Source organism: Rhinoraja longicauda, chromosome 9, assembly GCF_053455715.1.
Source record: "Rhinoraja longicauda isolate Sanriku21f chromosome 9, sRhiLon1.1, whole genome shotgun sequence".
NCBI lineage: Eukaryota > Metazoa > Chordata > Chondrichthyes > Rajiformes > Arhynchobatidae > Rhinoraja > Rhinoraja longicauda.
Window position 1 is genome coordinate 15,681,847 of NC_135961.1, and position 26,406 is coordinate 15,708,252.

Sequence of the window (26,406 nt, forward strand, 5' to 3'; positions counted from 1 at the left end):
GTGTATATGTGTGTGTGGGGGAAGAATGGGAAAATAACTATTGAATAATATCAGTTTTCAAAACCATTATCTTTATTTGGAATATTACTTGTTTGAATATTAGGCAATACCGTACTTAACACAGTGTTGAAAAATATTTTAAAATATATTTTATCAACTAGAGGGTAAAATGAACTAATCTGTCACCATAGCAACATGAATGGCCTCCTACAAATGTTTTGGGACATGTCCTGTTCAGTAAAAAGAAAGATCATTAGGATTACAGCACTTTCTATTCTTTTACTATTTTGAAAATGGGTCAGTGAAAGCCGATACCCTGAACGATTTGGAATTTAGTCTCTCAGTACAGTGTTTAAACATAATTCCAACAAAAAGGAGATAGATAAACTCCGAAGCATATATTGTGCAATTTTCAGGTATTCTTAAATGGAATAAGAACAAATTATCATGCAGTTAAGACAGTTTAAAAGAAGTTATTTGACATGTTACACAAAAATCTAATTCTTCTGGTAAGTCTTTGGGATAATCCACAAATTCCAATAAAATGAGAATACCTAGAAAGCTGAAAGCATACTGTTCTAGTGCACTTTCAGCTTTATTTGCCTAAAGTTTGAGCTCTATTGAATTTAAATTGTGCAGATCTTAAAAATTGCAAGTTATTTTAACATCTTAAAGTGAATGCAATATTAAATTTTGGAAATTAAAGACTTATACTTTGATTTTAAAACAAGTTTCTAAACAGTTTTTGACTGGGATCAGAAGTCACTAACCTTTCACTTTTCATTACATAGAATATAATATTTCATCATTCAAATCAAATCCAGAGCTTTAGTAATGTCTACCCTTAGCTCTGTATAATTTTGCCTGCAGCAGCCACTGTTTCCAAGTCTTCCATATAAGAATTATTCTGCACCAGTTATATCTCTGAATTCTATACTGAGTGGTTTAGGAGTTCATTACCTTCAGTTTTCAAGACGTGAATGTAGTGTGATTTTTGAAATTAACAGAGTGTTCCTTCAGCAAGATCCTCGTACTGTAATAATTCATTTCCCATTTCCAATTTAAGTATTTCTTCTTTCTATCAAGATGTTTGCATTTATTTTGCAGAAACCTGAGATTAAAAATGCCATGCTATTGTGGTATTTACGTTTTAAAAATACAGTTCATAAAAATAATGGATACAGTCATAAAAATAATTTAAAGTAAATATCAAAAAAGTTGCATATGCTGAAAATCATCTTGGGGGGGGGGGGGCAGACAGACAGTTTCACATCTATGAACCCTCATTGGAACTGGGAAAAGTTGGTTTGGATACAGTCATAAAGTAATATAGCATAGAAACAAGCACTTCGGCTGACCCTCTAAGCTAGTCCCTTTTTCCTGTATTTGACCCATGTCCCTCTAAATCTCAAATTATATACGAGTACAAATATATCATTCCCTGAAAATACTGTCACAGGTAGTAAGGGTGGTGAAGATGTTGTTTTGCACGTTGGCCGCCTTTAATCAGCGCTGATTCCAAGTATCTGTCCAAAAATTTTAAATATTATTATTGTACTTTCCTCAACCACTTTCTTCAGGTAGCTTGTTCGTTAATGCATTGCTCTGTTACCTCTCTCATACCTTTTTCCAATCTTTTCGCCTATCTCTTTAAACCTATGTCCTTCAACTTTTGATTCCGTTTCCCTTTCCTGTGCCCCTCATGATTTTATTCATTTCTATAATAGCATGCCTCCATCCAACGAATAAAGACAATAGGTGCAGGGGTAGGCCATTCGGCCCTTCGGGCCAACACCACCATTCAATGTGATTATGGCTGATCATCCACAATCAGTACCCCGTTCCTGCCCTCTCCCATACCCCCTGACTCCGCTATCATTACACCTCACTACACCCAACGGATACTCCTACATCAATAAACCACGCTCGGAAGGCCGAGGTGGTGGGATTGCCGTAATTCACCGACAGGACTTCAAGATCAACCTCATCTCCATCTCATCTGCTCCGTCATTTGAACACCTGGCTTTCAAACTCTCTGGCCACACAAAATTAGTCATGGCAGTTGTCTACCGCCCTCCCAAACCACACCCATCATTCCTTTCTGACTTCTCTGACTTTCTGACCCAGTTCTGTTCTCTCTCCCCCTCAATCCTCCTCCTCGGTGATTTCAACATCCACATGGACTCCACTGACTCCACAATAACCGCTGACTTCACTGAAATACTCAACTGCTTTAACCTCACTCAACACGTAAATTTTCCCACCCATAACCGTGGGCACATTCTGGACCTTGTCTGCTCCACTGGACTAAATCTACATCACCTCTCTGGCTCCGACCCCACCCTCTCTGATCACTTAGCCATCACCATGTCCGTCAACATTCCCACCCCAGCTCCAAAGCAAAAACGCAAAATAAACTTCCGCAAGCTGAACTCTGTTTCACCTACCTCGCTCTCATCCTCCCTCTCTGAAATAATGTCCGCCTCTCCCTTCGTTGACCTCCACAGCCCCTCTGACCTCACTGACTACTACAACCGCACTCTCTCCTCCTGCCTCGACCAGCTTGCACCTATAAAAACCAAAACAGTTTCCTTCACCCACTCTGCTCCCTGGTTTACCCCTGAACTCCGCGTGATGAAAACTCATGCCCGTCAACTTGAAAGACTCCGCAACAAAACAGGTCTCACAATTCACTCCCAAGCCTACAAAGACCACATACAGCACTATAAAGATGCCCTCTCCCATGCCCACTCCACCTACTACTCTCAAATAATTCACTCTGGCTCCGGAAACCCCAAAACACTCTTCTCTACAATAAACAAACTCCTCAGCCCCCTGGACACCATCTCCCAATCATTCACAGTTGACAAATGCACCACTTTCCTTTCATTCTTCCAAAGCAAAATAGACAACATCTACAGCACCTTAACCACCAACGCACCTGCTCCCCCTCAAACCACCTGCCCCCCCTTATCCTGTCAGCCCCTGCCTCAGTTCTCCCCAATCTCCACCACCGACCTCTCTGACCTCTTCACAGGAATAAAAACTGCCACCTGCTCTCTGGACCCCATCCCCTCCAGCTTTGTCAAGGCCTGCCTTCCTGCTCTCTCTCCACTTATCACTGCAACAATAAACTCCTCCCTGTCCACTGGCATCGTCCCGCCATCCCTCAAAATCGCTGCTGTCACCCCCATTCTGAAAAAACCTGGTCTAAACCCTGACACCCCAAACAACTTCAGACCAATCTCCAACCTACCCTTTCTGTCCAAAGTTTTGGAACGTGCTGTAGCTTCCCAACTAAAATACCACCTCTCTACCAATAACCTGTATGAAACTTTCCAATCTGGATTCCGCTCAAACCACTGTACTGAAACTGCGCTCCTCAAAATCACAAACGACATTCTCCTCTCCTCCGACGCTGGCAACCTCAACATCCTCATCCTACTTGACCTCAGCGCCGCCTTTGACACCATAAATCACTCCATTCTCCTCACCCGACTTGAAACCTCCCTTAACATCACCGGCACAGCCCTATCCTGGTTTAAATCTTACCTCTCTGACAGACACCAGTTCATCTCCATTAACAACTGTAAATCCCCCACCGCTCCCCTCCCCCAAGGTGTCCCCCAAGGCTCAGTCCTTGGCCCCCTCCTCTTCATCCTCTACCTGTTCCCCCTTGGTCAATTAATCCGCCGTCATGGTCTCAACTTCCACTGCTTCGCCGATGATATCCAGCTCCTCATCTCCACCAAGTCAATCTCCTCCACCACACACTCTACACTGACAAACTGCATTACTGAAATAAAATCTTGGCTTCAATCAAACTTCCTCAAACTCAATTGCAACAAATCTGAAATCATCATCATTGGTCCAAAAATGCTCACCAAATCCACCCAAAACTTCATCCTCAACATTGATGGTCTCCCAGTATCCACCTCACCTCACATCCGGAATCTTGGAATCATCCTTGATCAAACCCTCTCCTTCGACAAACACATCAAACACATCACAAAGACAGCCTTCTTCCACCTCAAAAACATTGCCCGTCTCCGTCCATCCCTCTCCTCCACAGCTGCAGAAACCCTCATCCACGCCTTCATCACCTCCCGTCTGGACTACTGCAACAGCCTCCTCTATGGCGCACCCTCAAAAATCATCAATAAACTTCAATACATTCAAAACTCCGCTGCCCGTCTACTCACACACACCTCGATCCGTGACCATATCACCCCCGTCCTTTATAAACTCCACTGGCTCCCCATCCCCCAGAGAATCCAGTACAGAATCCTCCTCATAACCTACAAAGCCCTCCATAACCTGGCCCCATCCTACCTGACCGACCTCCTCCACAGGCACACTCCCACCTGCACCCTCCGCTCTGCCGCTGCCAATCTCCTATCCCCCCACATCCGGACTAAACTCAGATCCTGGGGGGACAGGGCTTTCTCCATCGCTGCTCCCACCCTATGGAACTCACTACCCCAAACCGTTAGAGACTCCCCCACACTCACCACATTCAAAACATCGCTGAAGTCTCACCTGTTCAGTACTGCCTTCAACCACTGAAGGTCACCTCACCTACTGTCTCCTTTCTCTGTTCATTTATTTATTTACTTATTTATCTATTTATTAATTTCCCTATGTTCTCAAAATCTCTGTAAAGCGTCTTTGAGTATATGAAAAGCGCTATATAAATAAAATATTATTATTATTATTATTATTAAGAGCTCTATCTAACTCTATCTTGAAAGCATCCAGAGAATTGGCCTCCACTTCCTTCTGAGGCAGAGAATTCCATAGAATTACAACTCTCTGAATGAAAATGTTTTTCCTCATCTCTGTTCTGAATGGCCTACTCCTTATTTTTAAACTGTGGCCCCTGGTTCTGGACTCCCCCAACTCTGAGAACATGTTTCCTGCCTCGACCGTGTCGAATCCCTTAATAATCTTTTCTGTTTCAATAAGATCTATTCGCATCCTTCTAAATTCAAGTGTATACAAGCCCAGTTACTCCAGTCTTTCAACATATGACAGTCCCGCCATTCCGGGAATTAAGCTAGTGAACCTACACTGCATTCCCTCAATAGCAAGAATGTCCTTCCTCAAACTTGGAGACCAAAACTACTCCAGGTGTGGTCTCACTAGGGCCCTGTACAACAGCAGAGTATAACACCTCTTTGCTCTTATACTCTACTCCTCTTGTCATGAAGGCCAACATGCCCTTAGCTTTCTTCACTGCCTGCTGTATCTGCATACTTACTTTCAGTGACTGATGAACAAGGACACCCAGATCTCTTTGTACTTCCCCTTTTCCTACCTTGGCACCATTCAGATAATAATCTGCTTTCCTGTTCTTACCACCAAAGTGGATAACCTCACATTTATCCACATTAAACTGCATCTGCCATGCATCTGCCCACTCACACAACCTGTCCAGGTCACCCTGCATCCTCATAGCATCCTCCTCACAGTTCACACTGCCACCCAGCTTTGTGTCATCTGCAAATTTGCTAATGTTACTTTTCAGCCCTTCATCTAAATTATTAATGTATATTGTAAATAGCTGCGGTCCCAGCACCGAGCCTTACAGTACCCCACTAGTCACTGCCTGCCATTCTGAAAGGGATCTGTTAATCCCTACTCTTTGTTTCCTGTCTGCCAACCAATTTTCTATCCATGTCAGTACCCTACCCCCAATACCATGTGCTCTAATTTTTCCCACTAATCTCCTATGTGGGACCTTATCAAAAGCTTTCTGAAAGTCCAGGTACACTACATCCACTGGCTCTCCCTTGTCCATTTTCCTAGTTACATCCTCAAAAAATTCCAGAAGATTAGTCAAGCATGATTTCCCCTTCGTAAATCCATGCTGACTCGGAACAATCCTGTTACTGCTATCTAAATGTTCTGCAATTTCTTCTTTTATTATTGATGCCAGCATCTTCCCCACCACTGATGTCAGGCTAACTGGTCTATAATTTCCCGTTTTCTCTCTCCCTCCTTTCTTAAAATGTAGGATAACATTAGCTACCCTCCAATCCACGGGAACTGATCCTGAATCTATAGAACATTGGAAAATGATCATCAATGCGTCCACGATTTCTAGAGCCACTTCCTTAAGTACCCTGGGATGCGGATCATCAGGCCCTGGGAATTTATCAGCCTTCAGTCTACCCATCAGTCCACCCAACACAATTTCCTGCCTAATGTGAATTTCCTTCAGTTCCTCCGTCACCCTAGGACCTCTGTCCACTAGTACATCTGGGATTTATTCACAAAATGCTGGAGTAACTCAGCAGGTCAGGCAGCATTTCGGGAGAGAAGGAATGGGTGACGTTTCGGGTCGAGACCCTTCTTCAGACTGATGTCAGGGGGGCGGGACAAAGGAAGGATATAGGTGGAGACAGGAAGATAGAGGGAGATCTGGGAAGGAGGAGGGGACGGGAGGGACAGAGGAACTATCTAAAGTTGGAAAAGTCGATGTACATACCACTGGGCTGCAAACTGCCCAGGCGAAATATGAGGTGCTGTTCCTCCAATTTCCGGTGGGCCTCACTATGGCATTGGAGGAGGCCCATGACAGAAAGGTCAGACTGGGAATGGGAGGGGGAGTTGAAGTGCTTGGCCACCGGGAGATCAGTTTGGTTAATGCAGACCGAGCGCAGGTGTTCAGCGAAGCGATCGCCGAGCCTGCGCTTGGTTTCGCCGATGTAAATAAGTTGACATCTAGAGCAGTGGATGCAATAGATGAGGTTGGAGGAGGTGCAGGTGAACCTTTGTCTCACCTGGAAAGACTGTTTGGGTCCTTGGATGGAGTTGAGGGGGGAGGTAAAGGGACAGATATCACCACAATATTCAACCTCTCCTTGGCCAAGTCCGTGGTCCCTGCATGCTTCAAAAGATCCATCATTGTACCGGTGCCAAAGAATGCCTCTCCAGCGTGTTTAAATGATTACCGACCGGTGGCCCTCGCCTCGGTTGTCATGAAATGCTTCGAGAGGCTAATCAAGAAGCACATCTGTGCCCTCCTTCCTCGCAACATGGACCCACTGCAGTTCGCATACCGTCCGTACAGGTCCACGGATGATGTGGTCTCCCAGGTTCTGCACACTCATCTGGACAGCCAGGGGGGCTATGTGAGGATGCTGTTCATTGACTTTAGTTCAGCATTCAACACTTTCATTTTTGTGCACAATCCGCAGGCATTGCCACTTTCATTTCAGTGCACATCGTGTATGTGTATGTGACAAATAAACTTGACTTGACTTGACCTGAGGTGTTGCATCTCGTGCGGTTGCAGGGGAAAGTGCCCGGGCTTGGGGTGGTTTGGGTAGGAAGGGACGAGTGGACCAGGGAGTTACGGAGGGAACGGTCTCTGCGGAACGCAGAGAGGGGAGGTGATGGGAAGATATGGCCAGTGGTGGGGTCCCGTTGTAGGTGCGGAAATGTTGGTGGATGATTTGTTGGATCCACTGGCTGGTGGGGTGGAAGGTGAGAACGAGGGGGATTCTGTCCTTGTTGCGAGTGGGGGGAGGGGGAGCAAGAGCAGAGCTGCGGGATGTAGAAGAGACCCGAGTGAGAGCCTCATCTATAATGGAGGAGGGGAAGCCCCGTTTCCTGAAGAAGGAGGACATCCCTGAAGCCCTAGTGTGAAACACCTCATCCCGGGCGCAGATGCGGCGTAGACGGAGGAATTGGGAGTAGGGGATAGACTTTTTGCAGGGGACCAGGTGGGAAGAAGTGTAGTCCAGATAGCTGTGCGAGTCAGTGGGTTTATAATAAATGTCCGTCACTAGTCTGTCTCCTGTGATGGAGATGGTGAGGTCCAGAATCGGGAGGGAGATGTCGGAGATAGAAGGTGTGTTCCAGTTCACTTCCTGAAGTCAATAATAGACAATAGACAATAGGTGCAGGAGTAGGCCATTCAGCCCTTCGATCCAGCACCGCCATTCAATGCGATCATGGCTGATCACTCTCAATCAGTACCCCGTTCCTGCCTTCTCCCCATACCCCCTCACTCCGCTATCCTTAAGAGCTCTATCCAGCTCTCTCTTGAAAGCATCCAACGAACTGGCCTCCACTGCCTTCTGAGGCAGAGAATTCCACACCTTCACCGCTCTCTGACTGAAAAAGTTCTTCCTCATCTCCGTTCTAAATGGCCTACCCCTTATTCTTAAACTGTGGCCCCTTGTTCTGGACTCCCCCAACATTGGGAACATGTTTCCTGCCTCTAATGTGTCCAATCCCCTAATTATCTTATATGTTTCAATAAGATCCCCCCTCATCCTTCTAAATTCCAGTGTATACAAGCCCAATCGCTCCAGCCTTTCAACATACGACAGTCCCACCATTCCGGGAATTAACCTAGTGAACCTACGCTGCACGCCCTCCATAGCAAGAATATCCTTCCTCAAATTTGGAGACCAAAACTGCACACAGTACTCCAAGTGCGGTCTCACCAGGGCCTGGTACAACTGTAGAAGGACCTCTTTGCTCCTATACTCAACTCCTCTTGTTATGAAGGCCAACATTCCATTGGCTTTCTTCACTGCCTGCTGTACCTGCATGCTTCCTTTCATTGACTGATGCACTAGGACACCCAGATCTCATTGAACTCCCCCTCCTCCTAACTTGACACCATTCAGATAATAATCTGCCTTTCTATTCTTACTTCCAAAGTGAATAACCTCACACTTATCTACATTAAACTGCATCTGCCATGTATCCGCCCACTCACACAACCTGTCCAAGTCACCCTGCAGCCTTATTGCATCTTCCTCACAATTCACACCACCCCCCAGCTTAGTATCATCTGCAAATTTGCTAATGGTACTTTTAATCCCTTCGTCTAAGTCATTAATGTATATCGTAAATAGCTGGGGTCCCAGCACCGAACCTTGCGGTACCCCACTGGTCACTGCCTCCCATTCCGAAAGGGACCCATTTATCCCCACTCTTTGCTTTCCGTCTGTCAACCAATTTTCTATCCATGTCAGTACCCTACCCCCAATACCATGTGCCCTAATTTTGCCCACTAATCTCCTATGTGGGACCTTGTCGAAGGCTTTCTGAAAGTCGAGGTACACCACATCCACTGACTCTCCCCTGTCAATTTTCCTAGTTACATCCTCAAAAAAATTCCAGTAGATTTGTCAAGCATGATTTCCCCTTCGTAAATCCATGCTGACTCGGAATGATCCTGTTACTGCTATCCAAATGCTCAGCAATTTCGTCTTTTATAATTGACTCCAGCATCTTCCCCACCACTGATGTCAGACTAACTGGTCTATAATTACCTGTTTTCTCTCTCCCTCCTTTCTTAAAAAGTGGGATAACATTTGCTATCCTCCAATCCACAGGAACTGATTCTGAATCTATAGAACATTGAAAAATGATCTCCAATGCTTCCACTATTTCTAGAGCCACCTCCTTAAGTACCCTGGGATGCAGACCATCAGGCCCTGGGGATTTATCAGCCTTCAGTCCCATCAGCCTACTCAAAACCATTTCCTGCCTAATGTGGATTTCCTTCAGTTCCTCCATCACCCTAGGTTATCCGGCCCCTAGAACATTTGGGAGATTGTGTGTACCTTCCTCAGTGAAGACAGATCCAAAGTAACAGTTTAACTCGTCTGCCATTTCTTTGTTCCCCATAATAAATTCCCCTGCTTCTGTCTTCAAGGGACACACATTTGCCTTGACTATTTTTTTCCTCTTCACGTACCTAAAAAAACTTTTGCTATCCTCCTTTATATTATTGGCTAGTTTACCCTCGTACCTCATCTTTTCTCCCCGTATTGCCTTTTTAGTTAACTTTTGTTGCTCTTTAAAAGAGTCCCAATCCTCTGTCTTCCCACTCTTCTTTGCTATGTTATACTTCCTCTCCTTAATTTTTATGCTGTCCCTGACTTCCCTTGTCAGCCACAGGTGTCTCTTACTCCCCTTAGAGTCTTTCCACCTCTTTGGAATAAATTGATCCTGCAACCTCTGCATTATTCCCAGGAATACCTGCCATTGCTGTTCTACCGTCTTCCCTGCTAGGGCCTCCTTCCAGTCAATTTTGGCCAGCTCCTGCCTCATGCCTCTGTAATCCCCTTTGCTATACTGTAATACCGACACTTCCGATTTTCCCTTCTGCCTTTCCATTTGCAGAGTAAAACTTATCATGTTGTGATCACTGCCTCCTAATGGCTCTTTTACCTCTAGTCCCCTTATCAGATCAGGATCATTACACAACATTAAATCCAGAATTGCCTTCTCGCTGGTAGGCTCCAGTACAAGCTGTTCTAAGAATCCATCTCGAAGGCACTCTACAAACTCTCTTTCCTGGGGTCCATTTCCAACCTGATTTTCCCAGTCTACCTGCATGTTGAAATCTCCCATAACCACCGTAGCATTACATTTTTGACACGCCAATTTTATCTCCTGATTCAACTTGCACCCTATGTCGAGGCTACTGTTTGGGGGCCTATAGATAACTCCCATTAGGGTCTTTTTACCCTTACAATTTCTCATTTCTATCCATACTGATTCAACATCTCCTAATTCTATGTCACCCCTTGCAAGGGAATGAATATCATTCCTTACCATCAGAACAACCCCACCCCCTCTGCCCACCTGTCTGTCTTTTCCCTTAAATATACCTGGACTATCTCTGACATCTCCCTCCCGTTTCTGGACCTCACCATCTCCATCACAGGAGAAAAACTAGTGACGGACATTTACTACAAGCCCACCGACTCGCACAGCTATCTGGACTACACTTCTTCCCACCCGGTCCCCTGCAAAAAGTCTATCCCCTACTCCCAATTCCTCCGTCTACGCCGCATCTGCGCCCGGGATGAGGTGTTTCAGACTAGGGCTTCCGAGATGTCCTCGTTTTTCCGAAAACGGGGCTTCCCCTCCTCCATTATAGATGAGGCTCTCACTAGGGTCTCTTCTACGTCCCGCAGCTCCGCTCTTGCTCCCCCTCCCCCCACTCGCAACAAGGACAGGATCCCCCTCGTTCTCACCTTCCACCCCACCAGCCAGCGGATCCAACATATCATCCACCAACATTTCCGTCACCTACAACAGGACCCCACCACTGGCCATATCTTCCCATCCCCTCCCCTCTCTGCGTTCCGCAGAGACCGTTCCCTCCGCAACTCCCTGGTCCACTCGTCCCTTCCTACCCAAACCACCCTAACCCCGGGCACTTTCCCTTGCAACCGCACGAGATGCAACACCTGTCCCTTTACCTCCCCCCTCAACTCCATCAAAGGACCCAAACAGTCTTTCCAGGTGAGACAGAGGTTCACCTGCACCTCCTCCAACCTCATCTATTGCATCCGCTGCTCTAGATGTCAACTTATTTATATCGGCGAAACCAAGCGCAGGCTCGGCGATCGCTTCGCTGAACACCTGCGCTCGGTCCGCATTAACGCAACTGATCTCCCGGTGGCCCAGCACTTTAACTCCCCCTCCCATTCCCAGTCTGACCTCTCTGTCATGGGCCTCCTCCAGTGCCATAGTGAGGCCTGCCGGAAATTGGAGGAGCAGCACCTCATATATCGCCTGGGCAGTTTGCGGCCCGGTGGTATGAACGTCGACTTCTCCAACTTCAGATAGCTTCTCTGTCCCTCCCTTCCCCTCCTCCTTCCCAGATCTCCCTCTATCTTCCTGTCTCCACCTATATCCTTCCCTTGTCCCACCCCCGACATCAGTCTGAAGAAGGGTCTCAACCCGAAACGTCACCCATTCCTTCTCTCCCGAGATGCTGCCTGACCTGCTGAGTTACTCCAGCATTTTGTGAATAAATCGATTTGTACCAGCATCTGCAGTTATTTTCTTATGTCTTTTCTATACGTTGTGTACCCCTGAATATTCAGTTCCCAGCCCTGGTCCTCTTGTAGCCATGTCTCAGTGATCCCTACAACATCATACTTGCCCATGACTAACTGAGCCTCAAGCTCATCCACTTTATTTTTTATACTACGCGCATTTAAGTACAACACTTTAACTTCTGTATTTACCTCCCCTCTCACATCGGTCACAAATGGCCCTGCCCTTAATTTATTTTCCCCTGTAGAACTTCTGTTCCCATTCTTCCGAGAGTCTTTTGCAATATCTCCTGTATTCCCTTTTACCTCATCTTCATATTCACAATTTGTTAACCCCTCCCCCCCACTACTTAGTTTAAAGCCGCAGGTGTCGCACTAGCAAACCTGCCTGCCAGAATGTTTGTCCCCCTGCTGTTAAGATGTAACCCGTCCCTTTTGTACAAGTCACCCCTAGCCCAGAAGAGATCCCAGTGGTCCAGAAATCTAAATCCCTGCTCTCTGCACCAGCCCCTCAGCCATAAATTCATACCCTCTATCTCTCTGTTCCTGGCCTCACCAGCACGAGGTACCGGTAGCAGTCCAGAGATAACCACTTTCGACGTCCTACTTCTCAGTCTTTTTCCTAACTCTCTAAACTCCCGCTGTAGCACCTCCTTCCTCTTCCGCCCGACATCATTCGTGCCCACGTGCACAACGACTTCAGGTTGATCGCCTTCCCTCACTAGGATTTTCTGAAGCCGGTCCGTGATGTGTTGAACCCTGGCACCAGGGAGGCAACAGACCATCCTCAAGTCCCTCCTGCTGCCACAGAATCTTCTGTCCGTCCCTCGGACGATGGAGTCACCGACCACTACGGCTCTTCCTGACTTCGGTCTCCCCTGTCGAGTATCCTTGCCAACAGGTCCGCCACTCGGACTTTGTCTTGCTAACATTGAGGGAGAGGTGGTTGTCTTGCAGCCAAGTTACAAGGTTCTTAATCTCCTTTCTGTGCTCCATCTCGTCTTTATTCGATATCCAGCCCACTATGGTGTTGTCATCTATAAACTTGTAGATTGAGTTGGATTGGTATTTGGTTGCACAATTGTAGGTGTATAAGAAGTATACAAAGGGGGCCGAGAACCCATTATTGCAAGGCACCAGTGTTGGGAATTATCATCGAGAATGATTTGTCACCTACCCTTGCTGATTATGGTCTTTGGGCAAGGAAGTCAAGGATCCGGTTGCAGAGGGGAGTACTGAAAGATCCATAGGTTTGGAGATGAGCTTGGTTGGGATAATGGTATTGAAAGCAGAGCAGATCGTCTGACGTAGGTGACTTCCTAATCCACGTGTTCCAGGGATGCGTGTAAGACCAGGGAGATGGCCTTTTGTGGTGGTAGGCAAATTGCAGTGCATCAAGGCACAATGTAGGGGATACAATAGGTTAAGTAGTACATATGGGAAAAGGAGTGTTTAACATTTCAGGTGGAATGGATCTTCATCAAATGTTCAATATATTGGGAGAACAAAGCCATTCTTTGTCAACTTGCACCAGCTACATCTCTATTTATTCACAAAATGCTGGAGTAACTCAGCAGGTCAGGCAGCATCTCAGGAGAGAAGGAATGGGCGACGTTTTGGGTCGAGACCCTTCTTCAGACTGATGTCAGGGGGGCGGGACAAAGGAAGAATATAGGTGGAAGTCTGAAGAAGGGTCTCGACCCGAAACGTCACCCATTCCTTCTCTCCCGAGATGCTGCCTGACCTGCTGAGTTACTCTAGCATTTTGTGAATAAATCGATTTGTACCAGCATCTGCAGTTATTTTCTTATATCTTAGAATATAGGTGGAGACAGGAAGATAGAGGGATATCTGGGAAGGAGGAGGGGAAGAGAGGGACAGAGGAACTATCTAAAGTTGGAGAAGTCGATGTTAACATATATAACATATAACATATAACAACTACAGCATGGAAACAGGCCTGTCCGGCCCTACCAGTCCACGCCGACCATTCTCCCTGACCTAGTCTCATCTACCTGCACTCAGACCATAACCCTCCAATCCCCTCCTATCCATATACCTATCCAATTTACTCTTAAATAATAAAATCGAGCCAGCCTCCACCACTTCCACCGGAAGCCCATTCCATACAGCCACAACCCTCTGAGTAAAGAAGTTCCCCCTCATGTTACCCCTAAACCTTTGTCCCTCAATTCTGAAGCTATGTCCCCTTGTTGGAATCTTCCCCACTCTCAAAGGGAAAAGCCTACCCACGTCAACTCTGTCCGTCCCTCTCAAAATTTTAAAAACCTCTATCAAGTCCCCCCTCAACCTTCTACGCTCCAAAGAATAAAGACCCAACCTGTTCAACCTCTCTCTGTAGCCTAAGTGCTGAAACCCAGGCAACATTCTAGTAAATCTCCTCTGTACCCTCTCCATTTTGTCGACATCCTTCCTATAATTTGGCGACCAGAACTGCACACCATACTCCAGATTCGGCCTCACCAATGCCCTGTACAATTTCAACATTACATCCCAACTTCTATACTCGATGCTCTGATTTATAAAGGCAAGCATACCAAACGCCTTCTTCACCACCCTATCCACATGAGATTCCACCTTCAGGGAACAATGCACAGTTATTCCCAGATCCCTCTGTTCCACTGCATTCCTCAATTCCCTACCATTTACCCTGTACGTCCTATTTTGATTTGTCCTACCAAAATGCAGCACCTCACACTTATCAGCATTAAACTCCATCTGCCATCTTTCAGCCCACCCTTCATACCACTGGGCTGCAAGCTGCCCAGGCGAAATATGAGGTGCTGTTCCTTCAATTTCCGGTGGGCCTCACTATGGCACTGGAGGAGGCCCATGACAGAAAGGTCAGACTGGGAATGGGAGGGGGAGTTGAAGTGCTCGGCCACCGGGAGCTACATCTTTATGATATCTGTCTGAAATTGAGGTGGGCTTTTCCCAGAATTGGTGAATGATATAGTGCTGAGAAGGGCTTCATATTACAAATCCATACCATCTGGTATGATTATTCATTTCCATCTCATAACATCGCCCAACTCTACCCATCTCAATCACCCGTTGTAATCTTCATTCATATCATATCATATCATATCATATATATACAGCCGGAAACAGGCCTTTTCGGCCCTCCAAGTCCGTGCCGCCCAGTGATCCCCGCACATTAACACTATCCTACACCCACTAGGGACAATTTTTACATTTACCCAGCCAATTAACCTACATACCTGTACGTCTTTGGAGTGTGGGAGGAAACCGAAGATCTCGGAGAAAACCCACGCAGGTCACGGGGAGAACGTACAAACTCCTTACAGTGCAGCACCCGTAGTCAGGATCGAACCTGAGTCTCCGGCGCTGCATTCGCTGTAAAGCAGCAACTCTACCGCTGCGCTACCGTGCGCTACTTATGTTTCTTCTAGACTTGACTCATTGCCTGCCTCCCTCATTCTACTCTCCAACTTAAACTCATTAATGTGTATTTTTTTATCCATGAGCCAATGTTGATAATCAAGTACAAGGCTAATGATTAAGCAATACCTTCATTTTTTAATTTGCCAGTCCCTTTGTAACTTGTAAATCTCATACTCTACAATGTTATTGAGCCTTGTGATCTTAGGAGATACCCTTGCTGCCCAGTTCTTCAGGGTTCCTGGTATTTTTTTGGTAAATGATTTGGATGAGAATGCAAAATGTTTTTTCGTAAAGTTAGTCATTACAGATATGATGCTCAGTTTCTATCATGCACATAGATTCTCTAATAGAGATTTCAAAGGTCTTTTATTGTCACATGTACCAATTAAGGTACAGTGAGATGCGAATTACCATACAGCCATACAAAAAAAAGCGAAAAGACACACAACTACATGAAAGTTAACATAAACATCCACCACAGCGGATTCCTCACTGTGATGGAAGGCAAAAAAGTCCAACCTTCTTCCTCTTTATTCTCCCGTGGTCGGGACAGTCGAACAATCTGTCGGGGCGATCAAAGCTTCCGCAGCCGGCGGTCGAAGCTCCCACGTCGGGGAGGTCGAAACTCCCGAGTCGGGGCAGTCGAAGCTCTTGCGGCTTGGATATCCTGAAGCCGGTCTCTGACAGACCGCGAGCTCCATGTTATTTCGTCCGCAAGCACCCACGGTTGGAGCTCCGAGGTTGATCCCAGGCAAAGGGATCGCGGGCTCCACAATGTTAAAGTCCCGTAGGCACCCGCGGTGGTGCTCTCAAAAGTTGGTCTCCAGCAAAAGCCGCCAACTCCTCGATGTTAGGCTGCAGTGCGGATGGAGATACGATACGGGGAAAAAAAATTTGCATCTCCGTCAGGTAAAAGATTAGAAAAGGTTTCCCCCAACCCCTCCCCACCACATAAAACAAGCTAAAGAACATTAAAAACATACATTTAACACATACTATTAAAACACAAAGAAGGAAGGGACAGACAGACTGTTGGCGAGGCAGCCATTGCAGGCGCCACCCGATTAAAAAAAATATATATAATTACTATATTTCTCCCTGGTAATGAGCTGTAGGTATTTCACTAGGACTTGATATAATCACATTACAATTGTTAGTCCTTCGGGTGGTTGTCATCTTAAATCAATTATGTGAGTGTGCTGTAAAAGCTGGAAAACTATGGGAACGTAGAGAAATTAACCCAAAAGACCTAAAATATATACGGAAAAAGTACCCTTTTTCAGAGAAAAAGCAGAAAAGCAAAAGTGTGAAAAGATGACTCATCTCTCGGTTAAATGAATGTCCCTTATTTTTTTAATTATTTTCCATAGATCTAGATTCACCCACAGGAAGAAACATCCTCATAACATTCACCCTATCAATACTCCCCAAAATCTTGTTTCAGCTAAGATACTTCCCTCTTTTCTAAACTCGAGTAAATACAAGCCCTCTTTGTCCAATCTTTTCATCAAAGGAAAATTCACCTATCTATCTGTGATATTGGCTTGCTTTTCTCTCTATTTGCACTCCCCTCCCTGTAGGGCATGTCCCAGAACACTAATTTGCAACATTTGTATCTCTTTTATTTATATTCTCACCCTTTAATTGCCTCCACCAATACATCAGTAGCCATAGCATTGTTCTTGCAGAGAGAGATCCGTTTTCCTATCATTTTGCATATACACACTTCTTTGCATCTTAAAATTAACTTGCTCTTTCTCTTTCCTGGTTCTGATAAAGGGTCTTTGACCTGAAACATTAACTGTTTCCCTATCCACAGATGTTGACTGTGGTCGAGAAATGAAGTTTGATCCAGTAAATATGAGTTTGGAGTTGCACTTTGGAGATAGACTGTAAGGGGAAAATATATAATAAATGACAGGACATTTAACAGCATTGATGTATTGAGAAACCTTGCGATGCAAGTCCACAGCTTTCTGAAAATAGCAAAGCAAGTACATAGGATGGTAAAGAAAGAATACGGCATGCTTGCTTTCTTCAATTGGGGTGCTGAGTGTAAAAGTCGGCAAGTTGTATTGCAGTAATATAAACAATTGGTTAAGCCATATTTGGAGTATTGTGTACAGTTCTGGTCACTGTATTGCAGGAAGGATGTGGAGGTTTTGGAGAGGATGCAGAAGAGGTTCACCTGGATGTTGTCTCAATTGGAGAGTATTAACTATAAGGAGAGGTTGGTCAAACCTGGATTATTTTCTCTGGAGCACCGGAGGCTGAGGAAAGGCCTGATAGAAGTTAATAAAATTTTGAAAAGCATAAATGGAGTAGATGGTCTTTTTCCCAAGGTGCTAATGTCACCTAATAGGTTTATGTTGAGAGGGAGATTGTTTAAAGGAGATGTGAGAGTCTTTTTTTGTTGTACAGATTGGTAGGTATCTTGAATGTACTATCATGATGTGTGGCAGAAATAGATACAATCGTGACATTTGAGTGGCATTTAGATAAGCACATGAAAGTGCAGGGAGCGGGATGAGCCAAAGGAGCCTATTCCTATGCTGTACTGTTTTATTTATGCAAGGCAATTAAACTCAAACTTTTGCTTCACTCTCCTGGATTTTCCATCCACTGTCTGATCATTAAGAATCAACATCGTTTCTTGGCCCCTATGGATAGGCAACTCAACCAAAACATTTGGATTTATTCACAAAATGCTGGAGTAACTCAGCAGGCCAGGCAGCATCTCGGGAGAGAAGGAATGGGTGACGTTTTGGGTCGAGACCCTTCTTCAGACTGATGTCAGGGGGGCGGGACAAAGGAAGGATATAAGTGGAGACAGGAAGATAGAGAGAGATCTGGGAAGGAGGAGGGGAAGGGAGGGACAGAGGAGCTATCTGAAGTTGGAGAAGTCGACGTTCATACCACCGGGCTGCAAAACATTTGGAAAACTTGGATGCTCACCATATGCCTTGGTCTCGGAATGTTTCCTCTCAAATCTTTGACATCTACCAACAATTGAAGATGATCAGCACTTTCCTGTTAAGGTGTGCAGAGATGGATTCAAACTGGGCTTGTTAGCTTCAGCTGGCCTTGATTATGAGAAAATATATATGTGATGACACAGCACAATTGTTGTTTCTATCTTGCAATAATGTGGAAGAATTAGCACAAATTTGGGTGTTACTGCCGCCTAATCGAACAGCCATGCTTTAATTGCACCTCTTTATTTTGTTAACAATTCTCAATGTTATTCATGTTGTAGTTGTTTTGCTAAAGTGCTGTTTAGTTCACTTTTCAGTGGAGAATTTCCACGGACTTATTTCAGTGGCCAGTGTGAATGACAGGTGTTGCCTAAATTACACATTTAAAAAAAGATATCGAGTAATATTCTGTTCTTTGAAGAGTCTAGATAGTAGGCATGTAGTATGCATGGTCTTGATATAACATTGAATCCAGTGTATACAATAGTAGAAAGAAAGACCTGAAATTGTAATTACCATTAAAATGCATCATTGGACAGTTTAAAGATGCAGCATGGGAACAGGCAATCTGGCCCATTGAGTCCATGCGGTCATTGTTCATCTGTTCAGACAGGTTCTATGCTATCCCACTTTCTCATCCACTCCCTACACACTAAGGACAAGTTACAGAGGCACTTAACCTCTCAACCCACATATCTTTGTGATGTAGGAGGAAACCGGAGCACCTGGAGGAAACCCATGTGCTTATAGAGAGAATGTGCAAACTCCATACAGACAGCACCAAGGTCAGGATTGAATCTAGATCTCTGGTGCTATGAAGTAGCAGCTCTACCAGCAGTGCCACCTACTTGTTGCCATGTAGTTCTGGACTCTTTAATTTTGGAGTTACTTCCACTGATCACCTGTACATATGCCAGCAAGTGACTGATCCTAATACATTTTTGCAAGATCCTGTCCTATATTGAAATTGGTCTATATGCAGCTCAGAAGCTTAACTTCTGGTTTACCCTTATCTTTCTCTGTAACATCTTTACATGGCTGGAATTGTGACGAACAAAAGTTTTATCACTGACACACTTCTCTTGCTACATTATCAAAGATTAAATCCAATATCACCTTTCTCTTGTGGGATTATCTATATCCTGGCACAAAATATTCTCCTGGATGAGTTTTAAAAATGCCTTTCTTGCTAAAACAATTCAGTTTAATGTTGCAAGTAGAAATTCACGCAATTACTTTATTTTTTGCACTTCTCTGCATGTCTATCTCTCACTGGAGAACTGTAGTACGCTGCCAGTAATGAGACCACCTCGTTTGTTTCTAAACTCCACCCATATGGCCCTGTAACAAAATCTCGGAGATCCTCCCTGTACACTGTGGTTACGGATTTTTTTAAATTAATATTACACTGCCATCTTTTTTACATTTCCCTTTTTGTCCTGCCTGAAGATTCTATACCTTGGAACAGTGCGTTGCAGTCATCATCATATTATTGTAATAGCAGTATTTCATATCCCCATCATCACCTCCATTTCACAAGCGTGCTTCTTAGACTCTGCATTAAGACAAGTGCAATCCTACCTTACATTTCTTTCTTCTGCTCGGAGACATAGTTATATTATACACTTGGTTGTTCCTCATTCCCTATGTTGCCCGAAGCTATGTCCTGTTCTTGTGCCAAATTGTTTTAAACTCTTCCCAACAGCTCCAGTATATCTCCTCCCAAGAACTTTGGACCTGTTCTGGTTCAGTTACAACCTGCCTGTCTTGGATGCACCTTCCCAGAAACAGTATCTGTGATTACACAATCTAAAACCTCCCTCTTGCACCATCTCTTCAGCAATGCATTTATCCCCTACATCAGGAATGATGTACAAAGTAGTGTAAAAGAAAAGCTAAGTCTCCAGACATTACAATTTGAGAGTTCTACTTTTTAATACATAGAATAGCACAACACAGGAACAGGCCCTTTGGTCCACGATATTTTGTGCCGAACATGACGCCAAGTTATACTTATCTCATCTGCCTGTAAATGACCCAGATCTCTCTATTCCCTGCACTTCAACGTGCCTCTCCAAAAGCTGCTCAAATGTCACTATCATATCTGCCATCACCACAACCCCTGGCAGTGTGTACCAGGTCCGTGTTGCTTCAAGCATGTTTTTATGTCAGATTCTCAGCAAGTGTCCAGTTTTATTTTTTAAAAAAGGGTTTCAATGAGATGGTAACTGGCAAATGGAATAGGGTAAGATAAAATTTATTTGGGTATTGGACCTTCAACAGAGAGAACAGAAGAGGCATGACGGAAGATGAGATGAGGTTTGTACTAGTGGAAAAGTCTCAAATGAGGGGAAATTAAAGATATGGACTTAATACAGAGATCTTATTCTATATGTTCTGGATCAGTTCCTGTGGATTGGAGGGTAGCTAATGTTATCCCACTTTTCAAGAAAGGAGGGAGAGAGAAAGCAGGGAATTATAGACCAGTTAGCCTGACATCGGTGGTGGGGAAGATGCTGGAGTCGATTATCAAAGATGTAATAGCGGCGCATTTGGATAGCAGTAACAGGATCAGTCCAAGTCAGCATGGATTTACGAAGGGGAAATCAGGCTTGACAAATCTGGAATTTTTTGAGGATGTAACAAGTAAAATAGACAAGGGAGAGTCAGTGGATGTAGTGTACCTGGACTTTCAAAAAGCTTTTGATAAGGTCCCACACAGGAGATTAGTGGGCAAAATTACATGATATTGGGGGTTGGGTATGGACATGGATAGAAAATTGGTTGGCAGACAAGAAACAAAGAGTAGAGTCCCTTTCAGAATGGTAGGCAGTGACTAGTGGGGTGCCGTAGGCTCAGTGCTGGGACCGCTGTTATTTACAATATACATTAATGATTTAGATGAAGGAATTAAAAGTAACATTAGCAAATTTGCAGATGACACAAAGCTGGGTGGCAGTGTGAACTGTGAAGAGGATGCTATGAGGATGCAGGGTGACTTGGATAGGTTTGGTTAGTGGGCAGATGCATGGCAGATGCAGTATAATGTGGATAAATGTGAGGTTATCCACTTTTGTGGCAAGAACGTGAAGGCAGATTATTATCTGAATGGCGTCAGGTTAGGAAAAAGGGGAAGTACAACGAGACCTGGGTGTCCTAGTACATCAGTCACTGAAAGTAAGCATGCAGGTACAACAGGTAATGAAGAAAGCTAATGGCATGTTGGCCTTCATAATGAGAGGAGTTGAGTATAGGAGCAAAGAGGTCCTTCTGCACTTGTACAGGGCCCTGTTGAGACCACACCTGGAGTATTGTGTGCAGTTTTGGTCCCCTAATTTGAAGAAGGACATTCTTGCTATTGAGGGAGTGCAGTGTAGGTTCACGAGGTTAATTCCCGGAATGGCGGGACTGTCATACGATGAAAGGATGGAGCGACTAGGCTTGTATTCACTGAAATTTAGAAGGATCTTATAGAAACATATAAAATTACTAAGGGATTGGACACGCTAGATGCAGGAAACATGTTCTCGATGTTTGGGGAGTCCAGAACCAGTGGCCACAGTTTAAGAATAAGGGGTAGGCCATTTAGAACTGAGATGAGGAAAAACGTTTTCACACAGTGAATGCATTCAAAAGAGAGTTAGATAGAGCTCTGAGGGCTAGCGTAATCAAGGGGTATGGGACGAATGCTGAAACGGGGTATTGATTGTGGATGATCAGCCATGATTACATTGAATGGCGGTGCTGGCTCGAAGGGCCGAATGACCTACTCCTCCACCTATTGTCTATGTATGTTAAAATGACTTGTTGCAGAAGATGGTAAATTTCTGAAATTCTATAGTCCAGAGGGTTGTTGAAGCTAGATCATTGAAAGTATTTTATGTGAAGATGGTTACATTTTTTAAGGTTTTGAAAATTGGGGGTGATGGGGTGACTTGAGGGGCGACTTGCACAAACGAGTAGCTGAGGCCATGATCGCAATGAATGGCAGGACAGGCTTTTCTTGTGTTCTTATATTCACAGACTACCATAAACAGCAAAGTGTTTAATCGTATTGATGGAGAGAAAAAAAAGTTGGTCGGGCACTAGGCATATTTCCCCATACATTATCAAAATAATCAAATAGCTGTTAAAATGGAATATTTTTTGTAATAGAAAAATACATTTCTTGAAAAACTCAACATGTCAGACAGCATCTATGGAAAGAGCAACAGTTAACATTTCAGGTTTAGGGTTTACACTTTTACTTCACTTGAGAGAATAGCTAAGATTAAATTCTATGAGGAAGTGCTAAAAATCGCACATGGAATTATTTGGTTTCTGCCTGTTGAAGATCTTTGCAAAGTTAAGCTAGTTATAATATTGGAAAGAAAATAAATGTAATCGATGCAAAAGACAGGGACACAATATCAATTAAATTGAGAGTTCAGGTCACACCTTTGGCACCTACGCTTTGATAATGTGGGGAATGTGCAGATGTGGAGCAGTTGAGTAGTACTCGTGTTTATGTGAGCACTTGTGCCATTTCATCTTTTAACACTAATTTCCCTAAAAAAAGTCTTGAAACAAATGTTGGGTCCCTTGCATATGAAAAGTGCCTTGTGTTTGCTTCAAGCTCAACTGCTAAATTAAAAAACATAAATGATGCTCAATGTGTGTATAGATCCTTAAGAAACATTTATGGTCTTGGGAACGACAAATGAAAGCGTTGCGAAGCAACTCTGTTAAGATTCGGGAGGAGCACTTGTGCTTCCTGTTAGCACAGAATTTGTGTTGGGTTTCACATTTTTGTTGCTCCAAATCCCCTCTAATTTTAATGTTTAAAATTAATTAAATTGCTTGACCTGCCTTGAGAGCAGGGCTGCTGCTGGAAGAGCATTGAAATTATTTAAATTAGGCCGAAGATCCAATTTCAGATTGGTTCTATGCCCCACAAAACAGTTTATAAGCAATATTTACTCTTTGGTTTAAGTATTTCATATCAATACCAAAACAAATGAGACCCATGTATCAATTCTAACTTTTGTAGTCTAATTTTTGCAGTGATCATCTTTATTTGATTGATTGATGCCTTTTATGATGAGGAGATATTGATGTTAGAAAATAGATCACCTATTTCCCAGATTCTATAGTGCACCAAATTACAAATCCCTCAATAATTGGTATATTGATCCGAAATATCACCTATTTATGTTATATTGAAATGTTGCCTGACCAATTGAGTTACTCAAACATTTTGTTTGTTTCTTTGGTGTTAACCGGCATCTGCAGTTTCTTGTTATTACATTTATTGTAATCTTCATGCCCTTTAACCATGGACCCACTTTATTAAATCTTTTAATTGCCAAAGTTTGGATGTTAAATGGAAGAGAGATTACAGCGAGCAGGCCTAATCTCAACTGATACTCAACAATTTGACTGCCGCAGATACAGAATACAGAGCTTTATTGTCATTCGATACCGAGATACCGAACGAAATTACATTTCCAGCAGTCACAGAACACAAAAAAAAAGAACACAAGACACACGACCCCAACACAAACATCCATCACAGTGACTCCAAACACCCCCTCACTGTGATGGAAGGCAACAAAACCTCCTCTCTCTTCCCCCATGCCCAAGGACAGACAGCTCGACCCCTACCGAGGCGACTGACCCGCACAGCCCCTGCAAGGGGATGGAAGTCCCCGCGGCCGAGCCGCATCGAGCGCTGAAACGTCCCGCGGCCTTACCGGGCGTTGGAAGGCCCCGCGGCCGAACCGCACCGGGCGATGGAAGGCCCTGCGGCCGAGCCGCACCGAGCGCTGTTAGGTCCCGTGGCCACGCCGGGCGCTGTTAGGTCCCGCAGCCGAGCTGCGCCGGCGATGTTAAGTCGTGCGGCCGAGCCGTGCCGGGCGATGGAAGGCCCCGAGGCCGAGCCGCACCGAGCGCTGAAACATCCCGCGGCCGTACCGGGTGATGGAAGGCCCCGCGGCCGAGCGGCACCGGGCACTGTTAAGTCCCACGGCCGAGCCGCGCCGGCGATGTTAAGTCCAGCGGCCGAGCCGCGCCGGGCAATGGAAGGCCCCACGGCTGAGCCGCGCCCCGAGGAAGAGACCTAAAGAAAGAAAGCTTTCCCCCACCACACCCCCCACAAATACACAGCCAAAAACAAAAACAAAAACAAAAACCATCCCAACACCAACACCAACACCAACACACAAACAAAAAGGGAAAAAAGACAAACAGACTGCCAGCGAGCCGCAGCCGTTAGGCGCCGCCACAAGATGATGATTCCAAAATGCTGGAAAGACTCATGATGTCTGAAATCTTTTTTTTAAAGTTTAGATAACTTTTTTTAAGACAATAGTTGTAAGTGCCATTTAAGTAAAATAGATTAAAAAAACATAAATTATAAATGTTTTCAAATTCTTTATTAGGAGAGGCTTCTAATTGGTTTTTTTTTTAAATGAAATGGTATCATTTGCTTTTGTCAAAAAAAAGTATCCATGGGTAGAGATAGTACTTTTAATAAAGAAACTAAAAATAATATGGACCAAATCGACCTGACTGATATCTGGTACGTGCTTGGCAATATGCAGAAGACTGAAATGAGCTAGAGGAATGCAACATTGAATTGTTGGGCCCCAGCTATTCATATATAAAGGATCTGAATAGAAAAAGTCAGATGTAATATTTCTAAGTTTGCTGATGGGTCAAAGCTAGGTAGAAATTAGTTGAAAAGTACAAATGGGCTTTGAGGTGATTTAGGTAATTAGAATGAGTAAGCAAATACTATATGGCAGAAGCTATACAATATAGATAAATGTGAAATTATCCAATTTGGTAGATAAAGACAGGATGAATGTTCTGAAGTTCTGAAGAAGGGTCTCGACCCGAAATGTCACCCATTCCTTCTCTCCAAAGATGTTGCCTGTCCTGCTGAGTTATTCCAGCATTTTGTGTCTATCTACATGAAGAAGGATGTTTAGTTACAATCATACAGGACCTTACTTTACCCAGAATGTAAAGATGCACTGCAATAAAGGGAGTGTAAGGAGTACCCAAGATTGATTCCTGGAGCAACATAACTATAATAAGATGAGAGGTTTGGTTGACTAAGCCAGTGTTCACAAGTGTTTAGAAGTATGTGAGGCAATCTAACTGAGATGTAACAAATTCTGACTGGATGAGATAGACTGGTTGTCAGGAGAATTTTCTCCCTGGCAGAAAGTTTCGAGTGAGAGGGTAGCTGTCTCCGTATGCAATTTGAGTACTGAGATGAAATGAAATGCCTTCAAGTAGTAGGTGAACTTGTGGCATTCTTTACCCGTGGAATTGGAGATGAAGTCACTGAAAATATTTGAGGAGAATTCTAGATGCAAAATGCCAAAGTATAAGGGGAGATAGCAGGAATGTAGTTAAGACCGATAGAGGATCAGCCGTGATCGTAATGAATGGTGGAGCATTCATAAAGGATGCAATGGCCTTTTCTTGCTCTTATTTTCTGTTTTTCTATGTTTCTGCATGGTCCATCCTAATACTTTGCTCTAGCTGGCATTCAGATAAATTGTAAAATTTGCAATGCAATAAAAATGTTAAAAGTGGCATATTCAGTGATGCAACCCTTTGCTATTTTACTATTTGACATTGTGTGCGCTATGCACAATTTTCCATTTTGCATCAATGTGATTTTCTGAAGTAGTCAACGGAATAATTCTTTACTTATTTTTCCCCATTGAATTTACTAATAATCATCAATTTATATCTGCAAATTCAAAATAAAAAGCTCAAAATGGAACATTAGAATTTCAAATCAGTATTTGGACAAATGCATACGTGTACAATTCAGAGCAAAAACAAACTACCCGAGGAACTCAGTGGGTCAGGCAACATATGTCGAGGGGGTGAGATAGGGGGATGGGGGGGGGGGAGGAGGAGGAAACAGGAAAAGAGAGTTGGTTGTGGGGCAAATGGGTGATCTGATGTATTGAAATCTAAAATACAACAAATGTTTGCTCTCATTTGTAGCCTTGCTTTACATCCAGAAAGAAGTCTAGTTGCAACTGGTCAAGTTGGAAAGGAACCCTATATCTGCATTTGGGATACTTACAATGTACAGATGGTTTCTATTCTGAAAGACGTTCATACACATGGAATTGCCTGCTTGGCTTTTGATTTTGATGGACAGGTATGTGTTTATG

At 44.2% G+C, this 26,406-nt stretch overlaps 1 protein-coding gene across 2 annotated transcripts in view; it reads left to right on the forward strand.

Moving 5' to 3' along the window:
• LOC144596495 (echinoderm microtubule-associated protein-like 6) overlaps nucleotides 1–26,406 on the forward strand; it is a 207,639-nt gene that overhangs the window by 1,703 nt on the left and 179,530 nt on the right. For both annotated transcript variants that reach the window (XM_078404836.1, XM_078404837.1), the window contains exon 2: nucleotides 26,234–26,393. In XM_078404836.1, coding sequence (XP_078260962.1) covers nucleotides 26,234–26,393 — 160 coding nt within the window. The remainder of the gene's footprint in view (nucleotides 1–26,233; nucleotides 26,394–26,406) is intronic.